This window comes from Carcharodon carcharias, chromosome 4 (genome assembly GCF_017639515.1).
Source record: "Carcharodon carcharias isolate sCarCar2 chromosome 4, sCarCar2.pri, whole genome shotgun sequence".
NCBI lineage: Eukaryota > Metazoa > Chordata > Chondrichthyes > Lamniformes > Lamnidae > Carcharodon > Carcharodon carcharias.
The window spans coordinates 46035651-46057113 of NC_054470.1; the positions used below are offsets into that span (position 1 = coordinate 46035651).

The 21463-nt window shown below is 42.9% G+C and overlaps 1 protein-coding gene across 1 annotated transcript in view; it reads right to left on the minus strand.

The window, feature by feature from the left end:
• LOC121276736 (A disintegrin and metalloproteinase with thrombospondin motifs 19-like) overlaps positions 1 to 21463 on the minus strand; it is a 548651-nt gene that overhangs the window by 505510 nt on the left and 21678 nt on the right. Inside the window, exons 6-7 of the mRNA XM_041185281.1 lie at positions 17449 to 17606; positions 9464 to 9507 (exon numbers count right to left, since the gene is read on the minus strand). Coding sequence (XP_041041215.1) covers positions 9464 to 9507; positions 17449 to 17606 — 202 coding nt within the window. The remainder of the gene's footprint in view (positions 1 to 9463; positions 9508 to 17448; positions 17607 to 21463) is intronic.

The window sequence follows — 21463 nt, forward strand, 5'->3', positions numbered from 1 at the left end:
CCTCATGGATGCCCAGTCTTGAGTTGCTAGATCTGTTCGAAATCTATCCCATTTACCATGGTGGTCGTGCCACATAACACAACGTATCCTCAATGTGAAGATGGGACTTCTTCTCCACAATGACTGTACAGTGGTCACTTACTGATGCTGTCATGTAAGGACTCTAGCTTTCCTGACCATGGTAGGCAGGCTAGAAACAAGCTTCTGGGGTTCCTTCAATACTGTTCCATAGCCAGTCCCTGGGAGATGTTTGAAAAGGGTCTATAATAGCTCGCTTCAGATTTTCTTCTCTTCCTATGGGAGAAATGCTGTGGCCCCTCTGCAGCATCCCCTTCAGCCAGGTGACTGAGATTGAAATAAGTTTGTATGGAACAGCACATGCAAAATCAACAGCATATCAGTACTTTTGGTTGCTAAAAATATTTCTCCCCCATTATGGGCAAATCTTCCAGCTCTGCCAGCAGTGGGAAACTTGGTGTGCAGGGGAACTTAATTTGGCGCGAGACCAAAAATCAATTTCCTGACTACGGGATGAAATTTAGCAATTAATCTCCCAGGATTTTAAAGGCGGGTCAGAGGGCAAGGTCCCACTCTAATTCTGTGGCAGAGCAGTCAGATGACTTTGATGCGGCAGTCTACAGAAGGAAGCTAACAGATATACATAGCCAAACATTCGGGATACACTCATAAAGCTTGTCAGAAAGGTTTCACCACACAATAGCAAGGAGCATGGAGTAATCCAGCGCCAACTGAGAGCAGAACTTTGCACAGAGCTTGGAGCCCCAACTTTCTAAACATGGAACAGATGGTCACCTCCACCAGCACATCTCTGAAACTAACCATGATGCAGTATCTGATGGCTGATGTCACAGCTTGATCTGCAGCACAACCAGCTTCTGTCGAAGGCCAGAGTGCTGCCAATGTGGCTCTGGGTACCAGTGTTACTTCTCGGGCATCACAGCTGTCCAGCATCTCTGTCAGTAGGATTACCGAAGTGCCACCCTGAGAGAAAGACAGTGGCTCCATGGAAAACAAACCTGTTTTCCTGCCTCAGGCTGACAACATTCCTGCTTCCACCCCTGCTACTTTACCAGTGAGTTTGTGGTTCCCTGTCAGCCAGCCTTCCTAGACAGCTTTGTCTTTGACTGTTATCAAGCAGACTGTTTTGTCCTGGATATTGTCGAGCTTCTTAATGGTTGTTACAAATGCACCAATCCAGGCAGGTAGAGTTTTCTTTTCATCATATTCCTGATGGGAGCAACAGGGTCTGGTGTGTTCCCATTGACTTTCCAAAGCTTTTTCAAATGCCTGACTAACCATGGTTATTTTTACACTTGAGTAAGCAAAGAAAGTACAAAGCAGGGGCACAGGTTTTTATGCCTCCATCCTTGTCAGAGGGAATCTAAAGGGCTTTAAAAATGGCGGGCAGGACCCAATTACAGGGTTCCCGTCCCCATTCCTGTCTTGTGCGATTTTTATCACCCCAGGGTAAGGGTGCAGGTAGCAATAGTAATGAAGCCATCAGTCAACCCTGGGGAGCTGGATGGTGGTGTTTACACAACTTGAAGGAGATTGCTAGCTTTGTTTGATTGGTAGTTTCATCAGCAGGTAAGAGGGGCAATGGTTTTCAACAGGATTTTTGAATGTCAGTTTTTTTCATTTCATGAGCATTTTAAAGACTTGCCAGTGTTTTTATATAGCTCATTGATTCTGTGTCTAGACCATATTGGGTGAATGGAGGGGGCATAGGAGATATGAGGGGGAAAGATATGGGGGAGGGAGGGGGTTGGGGGAAATGGAGGTGGCAGGCGGACATGGAGGGCCTGAAGAGGAAGATGATATGAGAGGCTATATGGAGAGTGGGTGGAGGGGGTTGAATAGGAGAGAGGGTGAGGGCTAGAGGGCCTAACAACCATGAATAGAATGGGGCTGATTTCCCAGAAAAACTGCGGCAGACCTTCTAATTTGCTGACCTCACAAAACGCTGTCTCTGTTGCCGCCTCGGGTCTGCCCCAGAAAGCAATAGCACAGGCTACCTCAGATTTTGGTAGCCCATGCCTGCCTCCTTGGACTGAAAAGACAGTGGCCAGGCACTGCCAGAATGGAGGCAAGATCACAGTCAGGAAATTTCCCAACTCTCAATGCCCACTTTGAAGACAAAAATCTGGCCCAGAAACTATGAATGTGAAGTGCAAACTCTACTTTTCCACTGTGTTTCTAGCAACAAAGCATCTTGTCTCCAAATTAAAAGGCTGTGGATTGAAGACACTCCAGAGACCTGAAAACTCGTCCACCACCTTAAACATTCATTTCCTCCGCTACATGTACAGGTACTGCACTGTGTACCATCTACAAGACTTCTTCAAGGGCACCACAAACTCACGACCTCTACCATCTAGAAAAACAAGGGCAAAAGATACATGAGACCCCATCACCTGCAAGTTCTCTGCAAGTCATACACCGCCATTTAGAAACATATCACCATTCCTTCAGCATCGCTGGGTCAAAATCCTGGAACTCCTTTACTATTGTAACTGTGGGAGTGCTTTCATCATGTGGATTGCACCATTCAAGAAGGTGGCTTAAGGTCAATTAGTTTCGGGCCATAAATGCAATCCTTGGCAGTGATGCTCAGGTCCCACGAATGGATAAAAGCTAGGCTGACATTTCAATAAGTGCTCCATTAGCAGATAATTAGGCCTGAATTTTCGCCAGGACAGACAGCCTCCCTGTGGCGGCAAAAATGGTGGACGAGCCCAAAAATCCTAAGTATCACCCCAAAACACAGCACTTCCTATTATCGGGTTGGGGGGGGGGGGGGGGGGGGGGGGGGGGGGTGGTGGTGGTGTGTGTGTGTGTGTGTGTGTGTGTGTGTGTGTGTGGGGGGGGGGGGTGAATGAAGTTGGACCGGGGTTCACGCAGCTGCCTCCAGCGCAGTGGGATTCTGGTAGGCCAGGAGTGTAAAACCTGAAGTGTGCAGATTAGACCAGGTAAGAGCTGATCTGAACTTGGTGGATTCATTTGGATAGCCAGGGTACCCCTTTGGAGAGGTAAGATACCCCTTTAGATCTGGTCCCAGCACACTTTTAGGGAGGTAACGTGCCCTTTGGAGTAGATCAGGTGTCCTTTGGGCTCGGTCATGTGCCCTTTGGAATTGTTAAAATTAGGCATAAGTGTATATAAAACTTGCATAAACCCATTATTGTCAGCTCATTGGACCTGTCAACAGACCTGTCATAATCAACTGTCAAAACTGTCAGAAGCACCTGTCAAAGGGTTCCATCAAGAGAACCTGTCAAAAGCAACTTGTGAAAGGGAGATGTCAAGGCATTTAAAAGACCTGCCTTTAAATTTTTTGAAGTGTTTAAAAATAATTGCTGGCTATGGGTAAATGGGCATAAGTTGGCATGGAGGTCCATGGGTAGGCACAGATGGTGCATGGGGAGTGTGAAAGGTGAGGGATGGGGAATGTTTTAGAATTTGTTATTTTTTCTCAATCTTTCAAACAGTGCCAGTGCACAGAGGCAGGCCTTCTGCCAGCCTGCCTCCACACCCAACAGCCTCCGCACTCATTCCGGGGGCAGCGGGCCTGATTTCTAATTCAGCCAGCCCCACCCCCACCACCCAAACAAAAATCTCAACTTCCGGGTCTCTTTTTCCTGGGTTGGGTTTGCCGAGCTGGAAAACATACTGACTGTGCACTCTCGACCTGGGAATGAAAATCCAGGCCTCAGTCTTTCAGATGCAATATTAAACAAAGGCCCTGTTTATCCCCTCGTGGGCATAAAAGCTCGCATAGCACTATCTGAAAACGAGTGGGGAAACTCTTCTGAAGCCCTGTTCAATACTTATTTCCTCAAACATCATCATAAAACAGGTCATTTGTAAATGTACGTAAAACACGCATAAACTCATTATTGTCAGCTCATTGTGGGGCCTTGATATGTGCAAATTGGCTGTTGCATTTCCTGTATTACGACATTTCAAAAGTACTTCACTGGTTTAAAATGGTTTTGGGACGTCCCGAGGATATGAAAGGCACGATTTAAATGCAAAGTCCGTTTTTTCTTCCTTGGTGTATATTTCACAAAATAAATTTCAACAATCATAAATGTCATTTTGAAATCTTTGTCTTTCCATAGAAAATACCTCGCCTCACACATAAAATATCAAGTATATTACAGGCTTACATATTACAAGATCACAGTGTACTATTCAGGGACTCTGGAGAGCTTTGTAATGACTTAGATGTATTGGTTTCTTTTAATACCTGTACTATATTACTCTGAAGCTGATCTGTAGTTCAGCAGATTTAATGCAAGACCAGCTATTAAAAGTTTCAAGAAATCACGTTGAAAGTCTGCTGTCTAGCCTTAACGAGCTCAAGCGAGTCCCAGGGGTCTGCTAACTTAAGGTGCTAGAAAACTACAGTTGAACTGTGAGTCATGCAACTCTGTACAATATAGCTCAGGCATGTTCTTCTACGTCTTACAACTTTTTATTCATTTTCTTAAAGCATTCATCATTGTTAGAAAACCAAAAGGCTATTTTCCGTTACCCAATTAATTCAACTAGCAAGTACCTTTTATTATTAATGCAACAGGACCCCGTATTTCTCGACTATCACTAATAGAGATGATGGTTTTGAACTTTCTATGGAAGCAATCCAAGCAGTTATAATTGGGATTACAATTGGTGCTAACTCCATCAGAGTTGATAGGGTCAAGAGGAGGGTATCTAACTTCCATACAACAGGTGGGTATAAATGCTAATATGGAAAAATCATAGTCTAACTCCTGGGCAACTGCAGAACTGAACCAGCACTGGACCCACCTCGACTCCCCGCTCCAAACCCCCGACCACCCCTTGACTTGACTACTCCCCCGCACCAACCCAACCAGGTTACCCACCCCCCCACCCCCGCCAACTGACTGAACCCCTGATCTGACCACCTCTCCCACCAGACCAGGCTACCCACCAACGCGACCAACCCTTGACCCAACTGCTGCCCTACCTACCTAACTCACCCACCTACCCCCTTACTTATTCAGTCATTCATCCACTCGCCCATACACCAACATTAATAAGCTCACCCATTCACTAACATTCACACTGGATCTTAGATCTTGCCAACTGCCAGCTAGTGCCAAAAAAAGGGTGTGTCTCTTGTCTTTCCCCTGATGCTATAGCACTGCGATGGAGTTCGCCAAGGGACACTGCGTTCCACATTTCTGGAGAAACCAAGCTCTGAAGACCCTTCAAGAAATGCAGAGCAGCATCAAGGATTGCTGCTCTGTGGAGATACAGGACAGGCCTTCAAGTCATGCTCTGTGATAGTGATGTCAAGTCAGCAGGTGAGATTCAGCTGAACCTGATAGGAAGGCGTAACCGGGAACACATGCTGGTAGTTGGTGGGGGGGGGGGGGGGGGGGGGGGGGGGGGGGTGGGGGAGAGAGATGGGTGTGTGTGTGTGTGTGTGTGGTGCCTGATGCAACTGCGCAAAGCCCAAGGACAGGAGGGACAAAGAGGTTTTATGGCTCATTCTTCAATCTACAGTCAGACTGGTGGTGTCTGCTTTCTCCCACAGTGATAGCGGATTTCATTTGAGCCCTTCAGACTGTTCTGAATATTTCCTATAGTTCTGAGCATGTTTACATTTACTGACTTTTTCAAATCCTGATATCTGACCCCCAAGTACTTTGATCCTTTACCTAAGCAGCATGTCTAAGATTTCAACATTTGTACATCATGAATTCATGGGCATTTCTTCTGAATGATCTGAAATGATTGTATATTTTGACAAGTGACAGAAAAGATTCCAACAAATGCAGCAACACATGTACGGATAATCTGAGAATAATCAAATTTAAGGCACCAGCATCTGAGCATTATTCTGGGATTGTGGTCAGCAGCCTTTAGTCCTTTACCATGCCATTAGCATGAACTACCCACTAGGTTCCTCCATGCAGCCTAAAGGGCTGGAAAATGACATCATTGATATTGATGACTGCCAAAGACTCACTATAAAAGGCAGCAATCCATTTAACGAAGAGAGGCCCAAAGCCAAAATGCTGGAGGGCTCAAAATAAGTAACTCCACGCCACACCATTCTCTGCAGGTATTCTCTGCATCCAAGTGTATTGTGCCAGCAGGAAAACCAAGCACTGCCAAATCCTGAACAAACCACAGAATGACCTGCTGTTGCATGCTGAAAAATTTTTATTTGGTGAAACATATCTAATCAAGAGGAATAAGTTTAGATCATAGCTTCATTAATGCAGCTGTCATCAGCTTTGGCAAAATCTTACAATTTGTATCTTAAGGGAAACTATGGAGTGATTGGAACTTCCTCATGCACCTCGAGGCACTCTGAAGTTATAATATTGTAGTCAGCAGAAAATACACACTTATGTCTTGATTCCTACACTTTGAAATATAAAGTTCCTGACTTACCTTGCACCTTGTTCTAATGGCAGTGATGCCTCACTGTTTCATGGATGTTGGAATCTGTCATCAGATTCACAAGTTAGGATGCATCAAGAGATGAAGATAATGCAACTGTCCTGTAACTGGCACGGCAACATGAAAGCATCTTCTTCCTTGTTTGGTAATTAGCTGAAGCTATATGGACGCATTCACCAACCCCCCTCTCAAATACCTTGCCAGTCCAAGCACAGCCAGGCTATGTACAAAATTCTACAGGGAGGACATCTAATCTTGAGGATTTACTTAAAGCCATAATTAATATCACTTGTGTAATCTCCCTTCAGTGACAGATTTATCCAGCTCTCAACATTCTTTTCCATTTGATGATAGAGGATTAAGGTTGTCTCGGAAACTATCCATATCCTCATTTGTTGGATTATACAAGGTTGAATAACACTTTAAAAACTTGCATCCTTTTGTTTTGATGATACAAGCTATAGCCGTTACTTTGTTCTCAGGGGCCAAATGGGCCATTAGTTTCACTGTCTGTCTCTTCCTTCAGAATATTATACTTCAAATTTAAATATGGGTAACTTAATCTTGCTAGTAACTAATGTTTGGTATTTTTGGGAGGTTAGTTATTTAACTATTTCTGGATTGATGGTTGGAGAACAGGAGTACTATGTATATCATGAACTAGAAATTTGATGGTGCTACAAACCAATATTCAGCTGCAAAATGGATGCCTAAGTTCCCAAAATGGTGGGCAGAGCGTGCATGCTCATCACTTTTTGGAACTGTGCTACCTTCTATATGGTTAAAGGCAGAAAGAGATGTTGTTAAACAAGGTTTAAGCCTGAAACACTTGTTTGAGACACTCATCCTAAAACTGAACTGTCATGAAGGTAGCAAGAAAATGTGGTCTACATGGGACCTAACTGATGGTCCATAAAGGGAATTGCAAAGACCATCACTTCAAAAATATTTATCCAATTCTGGAGCCAGAGTGCAGAAGTTCTAACTGTCTCTCCTGCAATGCCAAGGACTGTTATTGGTTCTCAATCAGACCTTCTTGATCATCTCTCCTCTTCTTCACCATTCATTTACCCCTCTTCCAATCAACCATTCCATGCCAAGCATTTCTTTCCTTTGCAGGTCCTACTTTCAGGCCACTGCCAGCAACATAGCAGACCAAAATCTAATGTTGGTTCTTTGTCAAGCTGCCTGGGGATGCCCAGCAGTCATCCACAGCTCACTTGTCTCATTCAAATGAGACCCAAGGCCCAATATGAGGTAGAACTTGGGCCAACTTATTCCAGTACAGAGATCATTTCTTGTGGCTAGTTCACCTTGACAAGCCATCATGAACTTATTTCTAGGCTGCAGTTTTTGAATACCTTAAATTGATTTATTGCTAACTCTACCTAACAGTGCCAAAATAGATAAAACCTTGATCATTCAACATCAACTGTTGTAGAAAGCAACAAGGTAATCTGATTGTGTGTTATTAGTGTAAAACAGGTAATAGTGAATCTACAGCTCATTTTACATCCCTTCCAATTTTCAAATCGATGGAAATAAAAATGATCAGAGGTGTAAGACAGATGATAACGAATCAACAGTCAAAAAGTCACACAAAGTCAAAATTTACCTCATTGAGTCTAGTTTTTCTCACTCCAAGCATTATGAGATAAGACTACAAACTTCAGTTCCATTTAGAAGTTGTTTAATCTGCTGCCCCAAACTATCAGCAAATCTGCAGTTCAAGATACACCACACAACTACTTTTTTTATTAATAGTTTAAATAAAAATGTCTCAAACAGAGTGGGCCAGGGCAGTTGCACATGAATGCCTGTTTCACAAATGAACAGTTCAGATTGGGGCCAACAGCTGCAGATGTTTAGAAATTTGTGTAACCAACTGAGAGGTTTCCAATATGAAGGACAAAAATGACACCCTTTTCCATTTTGTTCTAACCCAACATTCCTCATGCCAATTAATAAAAAACAATCAATAAAGCATTTCTGGACACTGACTATTGTAGCTTATAATCACATCTGCTGTCATATTCAGAGAACTTATGGTCGGTGACAGTCACATGTGACTAGCTTTCTTAAATTTCAGAGGTTGGATAGTTCAACATTGCATTAAATTGATATCAATTAACAGTAAGATCCCTTGACACTTAATGTCCACAGTTAAATACATAACAGAGGTTTCAATATGCCATTGTAAATTATACTGTTGTATTAATTGTACTTCTAGTTTCAACACTGTGAGCTGGCCTATTATCATCAGCTTTACATTACAATAAACCCTTTTGCTGCCCAGATTGTACATATGCAACTCTTCAAAGCATCAATTTATGCTGAGTACATACCAACTATCAAAACAGTCCAATAAGAAAATTTTACAGCTATGCACCTATTTTCTGAAATTTCTCTCTGTTGCACAAGGTAGATGGGAATGTCAGATAGCATTCTCCATCAAGGAGAGTTTATAATGCATACATAGTGCACATGGATAATCTCGGGAAGGTAGCCAGAGTTTCTATTTGATTTACATAGTGTGGCTGAAAAAATACTTTATCATACAGGAAATATTCAAATATGACTTTGACCACTTCTTACACACAAGAGAAACAATTAAACTTTGGCTCAATTAAAGCAATCATTCCAATTAAAATATCCATCACTGGTGGATCACATTTGAGCAAGGGGATCATAAAGACTCCTGTTCCCAGTCATATTGTTGCATGTAAATTTAAGATGTGTGTTTTTTTACCATTAATAATTCTAAATCAGAATAAAGTTACATTTGGCAAAATAGCAAGCAACAAAGGGCAAAGATTTCCTTAGAAAGCCTGTTGTTCATAAATGTTTGGTTTGACTACACCTAGCATACAACAGAAATCCTCATCCTATGTATCAAATATTTTGTATTTATGGAACAGCAATTTCACAAATTTAAAGTACAAAGTTAAAACTGCATTGCATGCCTGTTACATGCTCAATGTGGTGACATATTTATACTTACCAACAGTGTCACAGGGCTCATCTTTCTGTACACAAAAGTCCTTCCTAAAAAAAGAAAATAAGTTACAAACATATTTTTGAAAATCTATCAAGGAAAAAGTATCAATAATTGCTTCAGGATTACTTGAGATTCTAATTATTACAATCTAACAGACTATCATTTATTCATCAATGTACCAGTGTTCAAGGCTTCATCAAGGAAACCATGCTTCTCTATTATTTACATGTTAAAAAATAATCAGTAGAAACAAAGGCATAGGTCAATCAGCCCCTCAAACCTGTTCTGCCATCCTATTTGACCATGGCTAATCCGTACCTCAATATCACTTGCCATCTTTTTTCCATACCCCTTACCCTTATCTAAAAAAGAATCTTTTGAACACAGTCTTGAAAATTTCAATTGATCCAGTACAGCAGCATACAAGTTTAAAACACAGAAAGAGGCCATTTAGTTCATCATCTGTGCCAGTTCCTTGCGAGATCAATCACACTACATTGCTCAAGTTAAAGCAAAATACTGCAGATGCTGGAGATCTGAAATAAAAACAAAAAGCGCTGGAAAAGCTTAGCAGGTCTGGCAGCATCTGTGGAGAGGGAATTAAAATTAATGTTTCGAATCCAATAGGACTCTTCTTCCGAAGAAGAATTATATTAGACTCAAAACTTTAACTCGATCTGTTTTTCTCTCCACCAATGCTGCCAGACCTAAGTTTTCCAGCACTTTCTGTTTTTACTCCATTATATTGTTCCCTCCCCAAGCCCTGTATGTTCCAATGCTTCAAATATTCATCCATTTTCCCCATAAAGGGTGCTTTGCTCTCTCCCTCAATGATTCCCTGGACCAAAGAATTCCATGCTCGAATAACTCTCTAAGAGATAGCTCTTAACCCATCTCTTATCTCGCACACCTCTCTCTTAATGTCACCAATTCCCAAAGAGTAAATATTCTTTCCCTAATCTGTTTAAACTCTTCATCATTTTGAAACCCTTTATTTAATTTTCTTTTAGCCTTTTCTGCTCCAGTAAAACTTAGTCCCATTTTTTCCAACTTTGTCCCCTGAATCTACACTGTACACACACTTTGCTTTAATGTCCTTTCTATAATGAGATACTTAGAACTGTACATAGCACTCTAACTGTTGCTTAACCATTCCAGAAAATTATGACCCCTATGCTCCCAGCTTTTTCTTAAAAAAATGGTGGAAATTAGTCTGAGCCCAGTTTTCAGGCTGAGTCTTTGGACCAAGACATCAGTTAGCATTTTAACCCCATCTCCATCCCACAATACCATCAGTGGGCTGGGAGGGGGAGGCTGGTGTAAACAAAGAGGATAAACAAAGAGGAATTCACATCCAGCAAATTATTCATGTTACTGATTCAAGTAAACTTCAGAAAGTTTAAATAGTAGATTAAAACGAAGTAACTGGAGAGTAAAAGTTCCTTTTCCCACAGGAAAGAATTTTTCTGCCCTAAGTTGAACAAGTAGAAACAATCTTGCTGTTACAGCAATTAACGAGAGATGGTACCCAAACTCACAACGGCAATAATTGGTTACAGAGAACTTAATAGTGGTGGCGAGAGATGATATTCTGCAGGGCTCAAGGACAGAATCTATCTAGAAACAGAGGTACCATTAACTATAGGGTGTTTTCCATAGTAGAAGTAAATAGAAAGGATATAGAGGAACAAATTTGCAAGAAAGTTACAGAGCAGTGCAAAAGCTATAAATTAGTGATAATGGGGGGCTTTAGTTATCCTGATATAGACTGGGATCATAAAAGTGGAAAAAGCAGAGTTGGAGAAGGGTTTCTGAAGTGTGTCCAGGGGAATTTCTTTGATCAGTATGTTTCTGGCTCAACGAGGAATGAGGCATTGCTGAATCTGGTTCTGGGGGATGAGATGGATACAGTAGATCAAGTGATAAAAACAAAAAACTGTGGATGCTGGAAATCCAAAACAAAAACAGGTCTGCTGAAGGGTCATGAGGACTCGAAACGTTTACTCTTTTCTTCTCCGCTGATGATGCCAGACCTGCTGAGTTTTTCCAGGTAATTCTGTTTTTGTACAGTAGATCAAGTGTCAGATGAGAAACATTCAGAGAACAGTGATCATAATATCCCATGGTATAGGTTAGCTGTGGAGAAGGGCAAGAAACAACCTGGAGTAAAAATACTTAATTGGAGGAGGGCAATTTTAATGAAGTAGGGTTGGATCGGTCACAGAAAAAATGGAATCAGAAGTTGGCAGGCAAAACTGTAATGGAACAGTGAATTGCCTTTAAAGTGGGGAAAATTTAGGTACAGTTGAGGTGCCTTCTCATGAGGGGAAAATTACGGCAACCAGTGCCAGAGCTCTCTGGATGATGAAAGATATAAAGCGTAAGATGAAGAAGTAAAGGGTGCATATGACAGATGTCAGGTTGATAATACAAATGAGAACCAAGCTGAAAATAGAAGTTCAGAGAGGAAGTGAAAAAGGAAATAGGAGAGGCAAGGAGAGAGTATGAGGAGACTGGTAACATAAAAAGAAACCAAAAGTCTTTTTTAAGGAGCAACAGGTATTAAGAGCAGGAGTGGAGCCAATCAGAGACAAAAAAAAGGGAATCTGTGCATGGAGGCAGAGAATATGGCAGAGGTACTAAATGAATACTTTGCATTTGTCTTTACCAAGGAAGCTGCTGCCAAAATAATTATGAATTAGAAAGTTGATAAGCAGATGAGATGCACCAGAGAATGCCTAGGGAAGTAACAATAGAAATTGAAGTGGTACTGCCAGTATCTTCCAATCCTCCTTAGATAAGGAAGTGGTGCCAGAGCACAAAAGAATTGCAAATGTTACATGCGTTTTTGAAAAGGGGTGTAGGAAAAATCCAGCAACTACAGGCCAGTCAGTTTAACCTCATTGGTGAGAAAGCTTCTAGAAATGATAATCCTGGACAAAATTAACACGGACAAGTTTGCATTAATTCAGGAAAACCAGCACAGACTTGTTAAAGGCAAAGGCAAACCTGCTGACAAGGGCAGTGCTGTTGACTGGTATACTGACCTCTACCTTGCCATTTCAACACACTGCCCTGCTCTCATGCCCACATATCCGTCCTTGGCCTGCTGCAATGTTCCAGTGAAGCTCAACGCAAACTGGAGGAACAGCACCTCATCTTCTAATTAGGCACTTTACAGCCTTCCGGACTTAACATTGAGTTCAACAACTTCAGACCATGAACTCTCTCCTCATAGCTTTTTGATCCCCTTTTTTCAAACATTTATTTTTTTATATATATATATATCCCATATATTTTTCTAACTATTTTAAACATTTAGTTCCATTTTATTTCATTGTTTTATCCCTACCTTTTAGCCTATTTTGATCTATTTTCCCCACACCGTCCCTTCCCCTCACCCCAACCCCACTAGAGCCAGCTGTCACTTGCTCATCCTGCTTTCTACTCTTAATGTCGCCATTAGCACCTCCTTTAGCCATTATCACCACCATCAACACCCCTTTGACGTTTTGTTTATGACATCTTTTACAATCTTGCCTTTGCCTCCACCTATCACTGGCCTTCTCTCCAGTTTCATCTGTCCCACCACCACCACCCCCCGACCCCCCCCAACTTGAACAGTGTATATTTCACAATATTTTTACTTCTCTTTGGTTCTGAAAAAGAATCATACAGACTCGAAATGTTAACTCTGTTTTTCTCTCCACAGATGCTGTCAGACCTGCTGAGTTTTTCCAGCACTTTTTGTTTTTGTTTCAGATTTCCAGCATCTGCAGTATTTCGCCTTTATCTAAAGGCAAATTATGTTTGACTAACTTCATTGAATTTTAGGGCCAGTTAGCTCAGCTGGTTAGAGCGTGATGCTTAATAACACTAATGACACGGGTTCAATTCCCATACCATGTGAGGCACTTTTTGGCACCTGCCTTTTCTACTTGACCCTTCGTGGTATCGTCAAGTCATGATTAAAAACTCTTGAACAATGAGGATGCTACATGAAAAGCAAGAGATTGAGTTTTTTTTTAAATGAAGTAACAGAAAAGATTGATGAGCATAACACAGTGATGTGGTGTACCTGGACTCAAAGACTGTTGATAAATTGCCACAAAATTAATGTTCATGGAATAAATGGTGAAGTGGCAGCAGGAATACAACATTGGGTGAGTGACAGGAAACTGGTGAACAGGTTTTTCAAACTGGAGGAAAGTATACAGTGGGGTTTCACAGAGGTCAGTACTAGGACCACTTCTTTTCTGAAACAGTATTAATGATCTTGATTTGGTGTACAGGGCACAATTTCAAAATTTGCAAATGACGTAAAACTTGGTACACTGTGAACTGTGAGGGGGCTAGAGATCAGTGAAGATAGACAGGCCGGTGGGGAATAGGTGGACCTGTGGCAGATGAAATTTAATGCAGAGAATTATGAAGAATGAGGAGAGGCAATATAAAATAAAGGCACACTTCTAAAGGTGGTGGAAGAACAGAAAGACCCTGGAGGTGTATGTGTACAAATTATTAAGGGCAGAATATTTCCCTCATTGGGCAGGCACGCGCTCAACCCGAACAAGTGTTAAAATAGTGTGAAATGGCATTGGGCAAGTGTCCTGATGTCATCGCGCAGTCTCGCAATAGCAGGCGTGCTACAATTAAGAGGCCTATTAAGGCCCTTAAACAAATAATGAAATTAAATTTTTTGTTGCCCGTCCAACTGTTTGTTTGGTGGGTGGGCCAATAGGCCAGGTAGCTTTTGCATTTTTAACAAAATCTCATCCACGGGTGGGATGAGGTTTCGGAGAGTAAATTAAAAAAAATTTTAGAACTTGTTTTTAATATGGCCCTGCTCATGTGACAGAGTCACATGAGGGGACATGCTGTCCTTATTTTTGAAATATTTCCTTTTAATGTTAAAAATCTTCAGCTCCCTGAGGCAGGTCTGTACCTTCAGGGAGCTTTCACTGACCTAGACTGGCGGGTGCAGAAGCAGGCTGGGCAGGAGGTCTGCCTCTGTGCTCCAGGTCTTTCAGTTACTTAAAATAAGATTAAAGCAAAAAAACAATCCTGCAGCCCTCGCCCATCTCACACTCCCCATCCGTGCCAATGTATACAACTTCATGCCCCCCCCCAACTAACCCAATGGTCTATCAGACCCCCATGCCTACTCATGCCACTCTACCCACACCCCATGGCCCTTCATACCTCCTAAGCCAGCCCATGCCCCCACCCAGCACCTTTTGCCTTTACCCCCCTCCATGCCATCTTACCTAGTATCCCTTGACACTTCCTTTACAGTTTGACAGTGCCTTGACAGCTCCAATGAGTTTATGCACATTTTACATACAATCATATTTACTTTCAACAATCCCAAAGGGTGCTTTAGCTCTCCCAAAGGTGCACCCGAACCATATCCAAAGGGGTACCTTTCCTCTCCAAAGGGGTATCCCGGCTATCCAAGCAAATCCACCAAGTTCAGACCTCCTCTTACCTGTTCTAATCTGCACACATCGGGTTTCACACTTGTGGTCACTTCAGTGCAGCCTGCTGGTGAATTAGATGGCCATCTGCCTCTAACCCCAACCCAACTCCAGTCCTGCCCCTGTGAAAATAGGAAATGCTGTGTTCGGGGCAGGACTTCAGATTTTCAGCCATTGCAGGGATTTTCATCACAACGGAGAGCCTCTCCATCATAGTGAAAATCTGGGCCACAGAGCACAAAAGCATGGAAGTTATGATGAGGCTTTATAAGGGTGTGATTTGACTTCAACTGGAATATTGCATCCAGTTCTGGATACCTTGCTTTAGATAGGATGTGAAGATATCAGATAGGATGCAGAAAACATTTGCTGGAATGGTTCCAGAGATAAGGGACTTCAGTTACATCAATAGATTGGAGAAGCTGGGGCTGTTCTCCTTAGAGAAAGAAAGGGGAGATAAGATTTGATTGAGGTGTTCAAAATCATGAGGGATCTATACACAGTAGGTAGAGAGAAATGGTTCCCATTGACAGAAGAGTTGAGAAATAAAGGACATCAATTTAAGGTAATTGGTAAATGAACCAACACCAACATGAGGAAAAAGATTTTTTCGTAGTGCGTTGTTAGCAGATTAAATGCACTGCCTGAGAGCATTGTGGAGGCAGATTCAATCATGGCTTTAAGAATCTGAAGCATCTGAAAAGAAAACAAAATTGCAGGGCTATGAGGGACCGTCAGGGAAGTGTGACAGTGTCTCATGAATTGGGACATGTCGATGAATTTTAATAAAAATTTTTATTCAATTTATAAACACTTCAGAAAACCTTATCCCACCTGTGGATGAGGTTTCATTATAAAGGAGAAGGTTGCCTGGCTCTTCGCCTGTCCACCAACCTTAAGGTTGGACAGCCTAGAAAACTATGGAAAATAACAAATAATTAAGGCCCATATTAAGGGCAATTTAGAGGAGCCACTAGCATCTTGCAATGGCAGAGTGGACCCGCACCGTGTGCAATGTTCAGCAGCTTCATGGAGGCGGTTTTGAAGCAGCAGCCCATCAGTGCTGGAGGCTTCTTGGCCCACTGATGCAGCTGCATGAAGGAAAGTCACCCGAGGCCCAAAGGCTCCCTTACAGGGTGTCCCCTTCCGTTCCATGGATCCTGTCGCCGTCAGTAATTCAACATTTTTAAATTATACTGATCCTTCCAATGATGCTCCAGTTTGAGGAACTGTCATGTCCTCCGGGCCGCCTCAGTAACACCCACCTATCCTGGTGGGGGCTGCCAAGGCTTCAGAGATGCTAGCCCTCTGATTGGGCCAGCATCTACATCCTGCCTGCTTACCTAATAGGACAATGAGCTTGGAGTTGGCCAATTAAGATGACTGCCTCCAGGAATATTGCTGAGTCAGCCTGGATCCCAGAAAATGTTGGATCAGACCCCCATTAAAGTCCCAACATCAAGGTCTGAAGCCTGCAGTAAAATCCAGTCCACTGCCTTTGGATCCCCCTCCACAGTCTGTTCCTTGGTATCATATTTGACCTCAAGATTAGGCCGAGGCCACATATCTGCTCTATCACTAAGACTGCCTACTTCTACCTCTTTAACATCACCCTTGATCAAGCTCATCTGTTGCTGAAATGCTTGCTCATGCCTTTGTTACTTGTAAATTTGACTATTTCAACACACTTCAGACTGAACTCCCACACACTTCTTCCATAAACTTGACATCAGCCAAAACTCTGATGTCCGTAACCTCACTTGTGCCAGATCCTGTTCACTTGTCATCCCCGTGCTTGCTGACCTACATTGGGTCCTGGTCAAACGATACATTGATTTTTAAAATTCTCATCCTTGTTTGAAAATACCTCCATGGCCTGACTCCTCTCAATCTCTGTAATCTCCTCCAGCCCCACAGCCTTCTAAGATATCTGCCTTCATCTAATCCTGGCCTCTTGAGCATCTTTGATTTTATATGCTAAACCACTATTGGCCATGCCTTCAGTTGCCTAGGCCCCAAGATCCAGAATTCTCTTGCTACACCTCTCCATTTCTTTATGTCTCTTTCCTCCTTTAAGATGCTCTTTAACACCTTTGACCATGTTTTTGGCCATCTGCTCTAATATTTCCTGAAGTGGCTTGGTGTTTAATTATGCTTGATATCACTCCTATGAAGCAACTTGTAATGCTTTATTACATTAAAATAACTATATAGAAGTGTTGTAATTAGGTTTTCATATTTTTTGGAACTATTTTAAGAGGATCTTTTCAATGGTGATCTATTCAAAAGATACACAAGGGACCAATTTAAAATGAAGTAACGGTTAACTCTTAATTGCTATTTTTAAAAATTTATCTTTCATGGGGTGTGGGCATGGCTGGCTAGGCCAGCATTTATTGCCCATCCCCAACTGTCCTCAAGAAGGCGGCAGTGGTGAACAGCTTTCTTTAACCATTACAGTCAATGTGGTGTAGGTACACTCACAGTGTTGTTAGAGGGGAAAGTTCTCACCTTGTTATCAGGATGGCTGCATCAACAGCAGGCAAATCTTCCCTCCAACTACGAGACATATCACTATGGAAATAATTCTTCCTCCCAAATTCTTCATGCTGCCATTTACAAAAACTTTCCAGCATCTTTTCCCCATGGTGACCTATATAAAGGTCTTCCTACAAGGTAAATAAAATAATTAATTTGACTCATGTGTGTCTTAAATGGGATCAGCAGTCCTGGAGATGATAAACTGGAACTGTCTTTAGTGGTACAATAAACACATTTAGGTTAAGTCAAATCTGGATAATCCTATGATGTCTGAACCGGTATGCCTCAATTTCACCCTCAAAAAGACATTCCACTGAATGTTACTTTTGTGACACTCAAAACATTTGCAATGAAATTCGCTTATTATAACAACATTTCTTTAAATCCCCATTCAATGCCATTCCATCCCTCCCATGGCATCCTTCTCATGGTACACCCCTCCCACTCATATCACGCACATCTCTGAATCCATCCCTTCCACACAGTCAGAACTGTTCAAAGTTTGCAATTTAAATTGCATTTTTGGATGGTTCCTATTTCAGGGCAATTGCCCAATGGAAGTTTGCACTTCCCAGGCAATTGCCATGCAATCCCTACCTGGGAATTTCCGGGCCTGGGGTTTGGGGGGGTCCCCCAGTGCATCTTTTGGGTACTCCCCAGTTACACTGCCATGGAGCTCGGAAGTTACGGCCCAATAAATATTTCACCTCTGGGCTTTTAAATGTTGCTGCTAAGGAAATAAACCACTTCCATGAGCAATCTACTATATTCAGAGGCAAAGGGGAAATTTTAGTATTATTTGAACAAACAGCAAAATTTTAACGTACATACTTCTGCTTGGGTTCTCTTGGTAGTTTATTGTTGTAGGAGTGCAGGGCATGAATGGCCACACACATTGTTAAAGCAGCCACCTTCCTCCTCCCAGCCACCCATTATAAAACTCCACTATTCACATTGTTTCACAGACGTTTGATGCCGAAGAGCTGACTGTACACTGAAAATTACTCTCTAATATGAATGAAGGCGAGTGTGGAGGGTGCGGAGTGCAAAATAAACACGCCTGTGGGGCATATTGGGGGTGGGGTGTGCTGCAGTACAACATACTAGGCAGAAATTTTCGCTTGGTGGGCGGTCGCACATCCAATCCATTCGAGCGTGAAATGATGCTCGTTGACATCGGCCGAGCGTGCTGACGTCAACACGCAGTCACATGATAGTTTGGTTGGTGGGTGTGTGCCGGAGACGGCAGTGCGCCTGCCGACAATTAAAAGGCCTGTTAAGGCCATTAAGTAATCAATTAAGCTAAGATTTTTGCTGCCTGTCCAACCTAATGGTTGGCGGGCAGGTGTAAAAGCCAAGCGGCCTTGGAATTTTTTTGGAAACCTCATCCATGAGCGGGATGAGGTTTCCAAAAGCAAATAAAAGTTTAAAAAAACACTTTTTTTTCATTGATAACATGTCCCTGCTCATGTGACAGAGTCACATGAGGGGACACGTTTCATGATGTTTTTTTTTTCCCCCCATTTTTCTTCATTTCCCTGAGGCAGCTCTGTGCCTCAGGGAGATTACAAAGTGCGCATTCACACGCATGCGAAGGTTGAGCTCGCCCAGCTCGCGTTCTTCCCCCTGCCTGCACAGGCAGCACTGAGCGCTGTTGCTCGCATTTCATGTTGGGTGGGCCTTAATTGGTCCACCAGCATGAAATCGCAGTGCGGTGCCAATCACAAGGGGCAATTGGCTTCCCGACCACACCCGCCGAGCTGGCTCGCCAAGGGCAAAATTCTGCCCACTGTGTCACAGGTGGTAGAAGAAACTTCTGAGGCACAAAATTGATATGCGTTGCACAGAGTCCAGTGGTGCTACCAAGTTCTACCTGGTTTTCTGAAGGCAGATTGCAATTTGAGATACTATCTTCCTTCTTTAGGAATATGCAGCATGATAGGAAGATGATTCAGAGGCTGCGGAGAGGGGAAAGTTCTACGCCATTCTCTTTGTCAAGCTAGAGCTGGACTCCTCCATGCTCCTCGGCAGTGACAGACAGGCCAGCTAATGCACCCAGCATCTCAGCATTGGCACCCATTCAGCACTGTCCTGTTCCACGAAGATCCTCATCGGAGTCCCCTGTAATAGGAGGTGTCTACCATCTTGCCCTTCAGTGAACTGCTAAACGAATTAACATTTCACCCTGGCTTGCTGGCTTGGTTGCAGCCCACCTATGCCCAGTGACACGCCATATGCTGATCCCAACTCTTGAGTTAGCCTCCACGGTAGGTGAACTGCCAGAATCTGAGCTGGTGGCTTCACGTAAGATTAAGTGAGGGGGACTTCCTCATCAGTGCTGTGCTGGACTCCTCCTGGGGCTCCTGTGGTCAGGCAGCCACCATGCCTGAAAGTAGGAACTCAGAAAAGGAAAGTTGGTGTGAGGAAAGGGCAGCTGAGGTGGGAAGCAAGAGGTCCATGGTCACACCACCTGCAGCTTTTCCATCATGCCAGATAGTAGGATGAGGATGTTTTGAAGCAGCGTAAAGCAGGAAGATGTCATTACCCTCAGCGATGTCAAATGCTACAGTAGCTGGCCCCTTGGTGCTGAGAGTCCTCACTTTGGAAAACTCAAGTAATGCAGGTGTCCTTGTCCGCCATCAGCTCTGTTCTGCTCCCTTCTATTGTGTGCTACCTTGTCCTGTAAGAGAGGGAAGAATATCAATGGTTGTCTAGCACTGTGTTTGACTGATGTGTCTGCCATAGCTGGAGGCATGTAGAGGTGGGTGTGAGGTTGGCGGCATTGATAGTGTGTGAGGTGGAGTTTCTAAATGTTAGGTATGACTTCTGAGTTCCAGGGAGTGCTGTTGGGTGAGCACTGGGGGTGTTATGCATTGAGTAACAAGATATGTTGATGGTGTGGCGAGTAGGATGTCATGTGAAGACCATCCAAGTCTTTAGGTCCAAACTTTGGGAGTTGTCCTTCTGGGCTACCTGCTCCAGCACCCTTTTGAAGATGGTCCTTAAGCATCACCTGGTCCCCCATGGAACCTTAAGTGTCTTTCTTCCTACCCGCCTGCAACAGTAATGCCTTCAGTATCCATCAGTCTGGATCCCTCTTTCTGTCCTGATGTTCAGTTCACAAGAATGCAGCTGTTTGCAAGAAGCAGCTTACCTTTAAGGAAGAGCCAGCTGCCTGTATCACATGGTCTGCAACAATGCTGATGGACCCGCCTGCCGTGTCCATAACTTGGTGGCAACATTAGGAAGGAGAAACAGCACTGAGGGTACAGCAGCTAGCGCCAAAATCCTTCAGTTGAAGTGGGGAGATGAATTTTGAGCCTCATCTATCTCAACCTGAACAGGCGTTAGCTGCTTACGAATTGCAGCCCCCAGACCCAATAATCAGGGCAAGTGAATTTTATGTCCCTGACACCTTGTGCAAATGTGAAGGGAGAGGATATATATATTTGTAATGTCATAATCTTTGTGTTGCATCACATGGGCAGGAATATGGCTTCACTTGAATATTGTACTTTCTCTTAAGACATTCAAACTTGGTAAAGTAAAAACTTTGGTTAATTGAAATAGCAGAAAAGTTGAAAATTTCACAGAGTGCAGATAACTAATGGAAATCTGTTTTTTAAATAGGAAATGACTAAGTACAAGATAAATGAATTTCTTGTCTCTTTTACATGACTCTGGCATTAGCAGCACATGGAAAATGGCATTAAGCATGGACTCAAATACCAGCACCAAAGTTGTTTTATCAGTCAAGCTACATAAAAGTCTGCACAAGAATCAAAGTGAATAAAGCAATAATAATACTCCTGCTCCAATCAACTGACAACTAAATGGAATCAAGAAAGAAAAATAGAATGACAGGGGGAATATTTTCTTGCCAATATGCTAGGAGTAGGTCGGGTGAGGAAGTGTAGGGTTTGGTCCAAGTCCAAAGGGAGTCCAATTCCCAAATTTGGGGCAGTAGGGGAATGTGGGGGTAGGT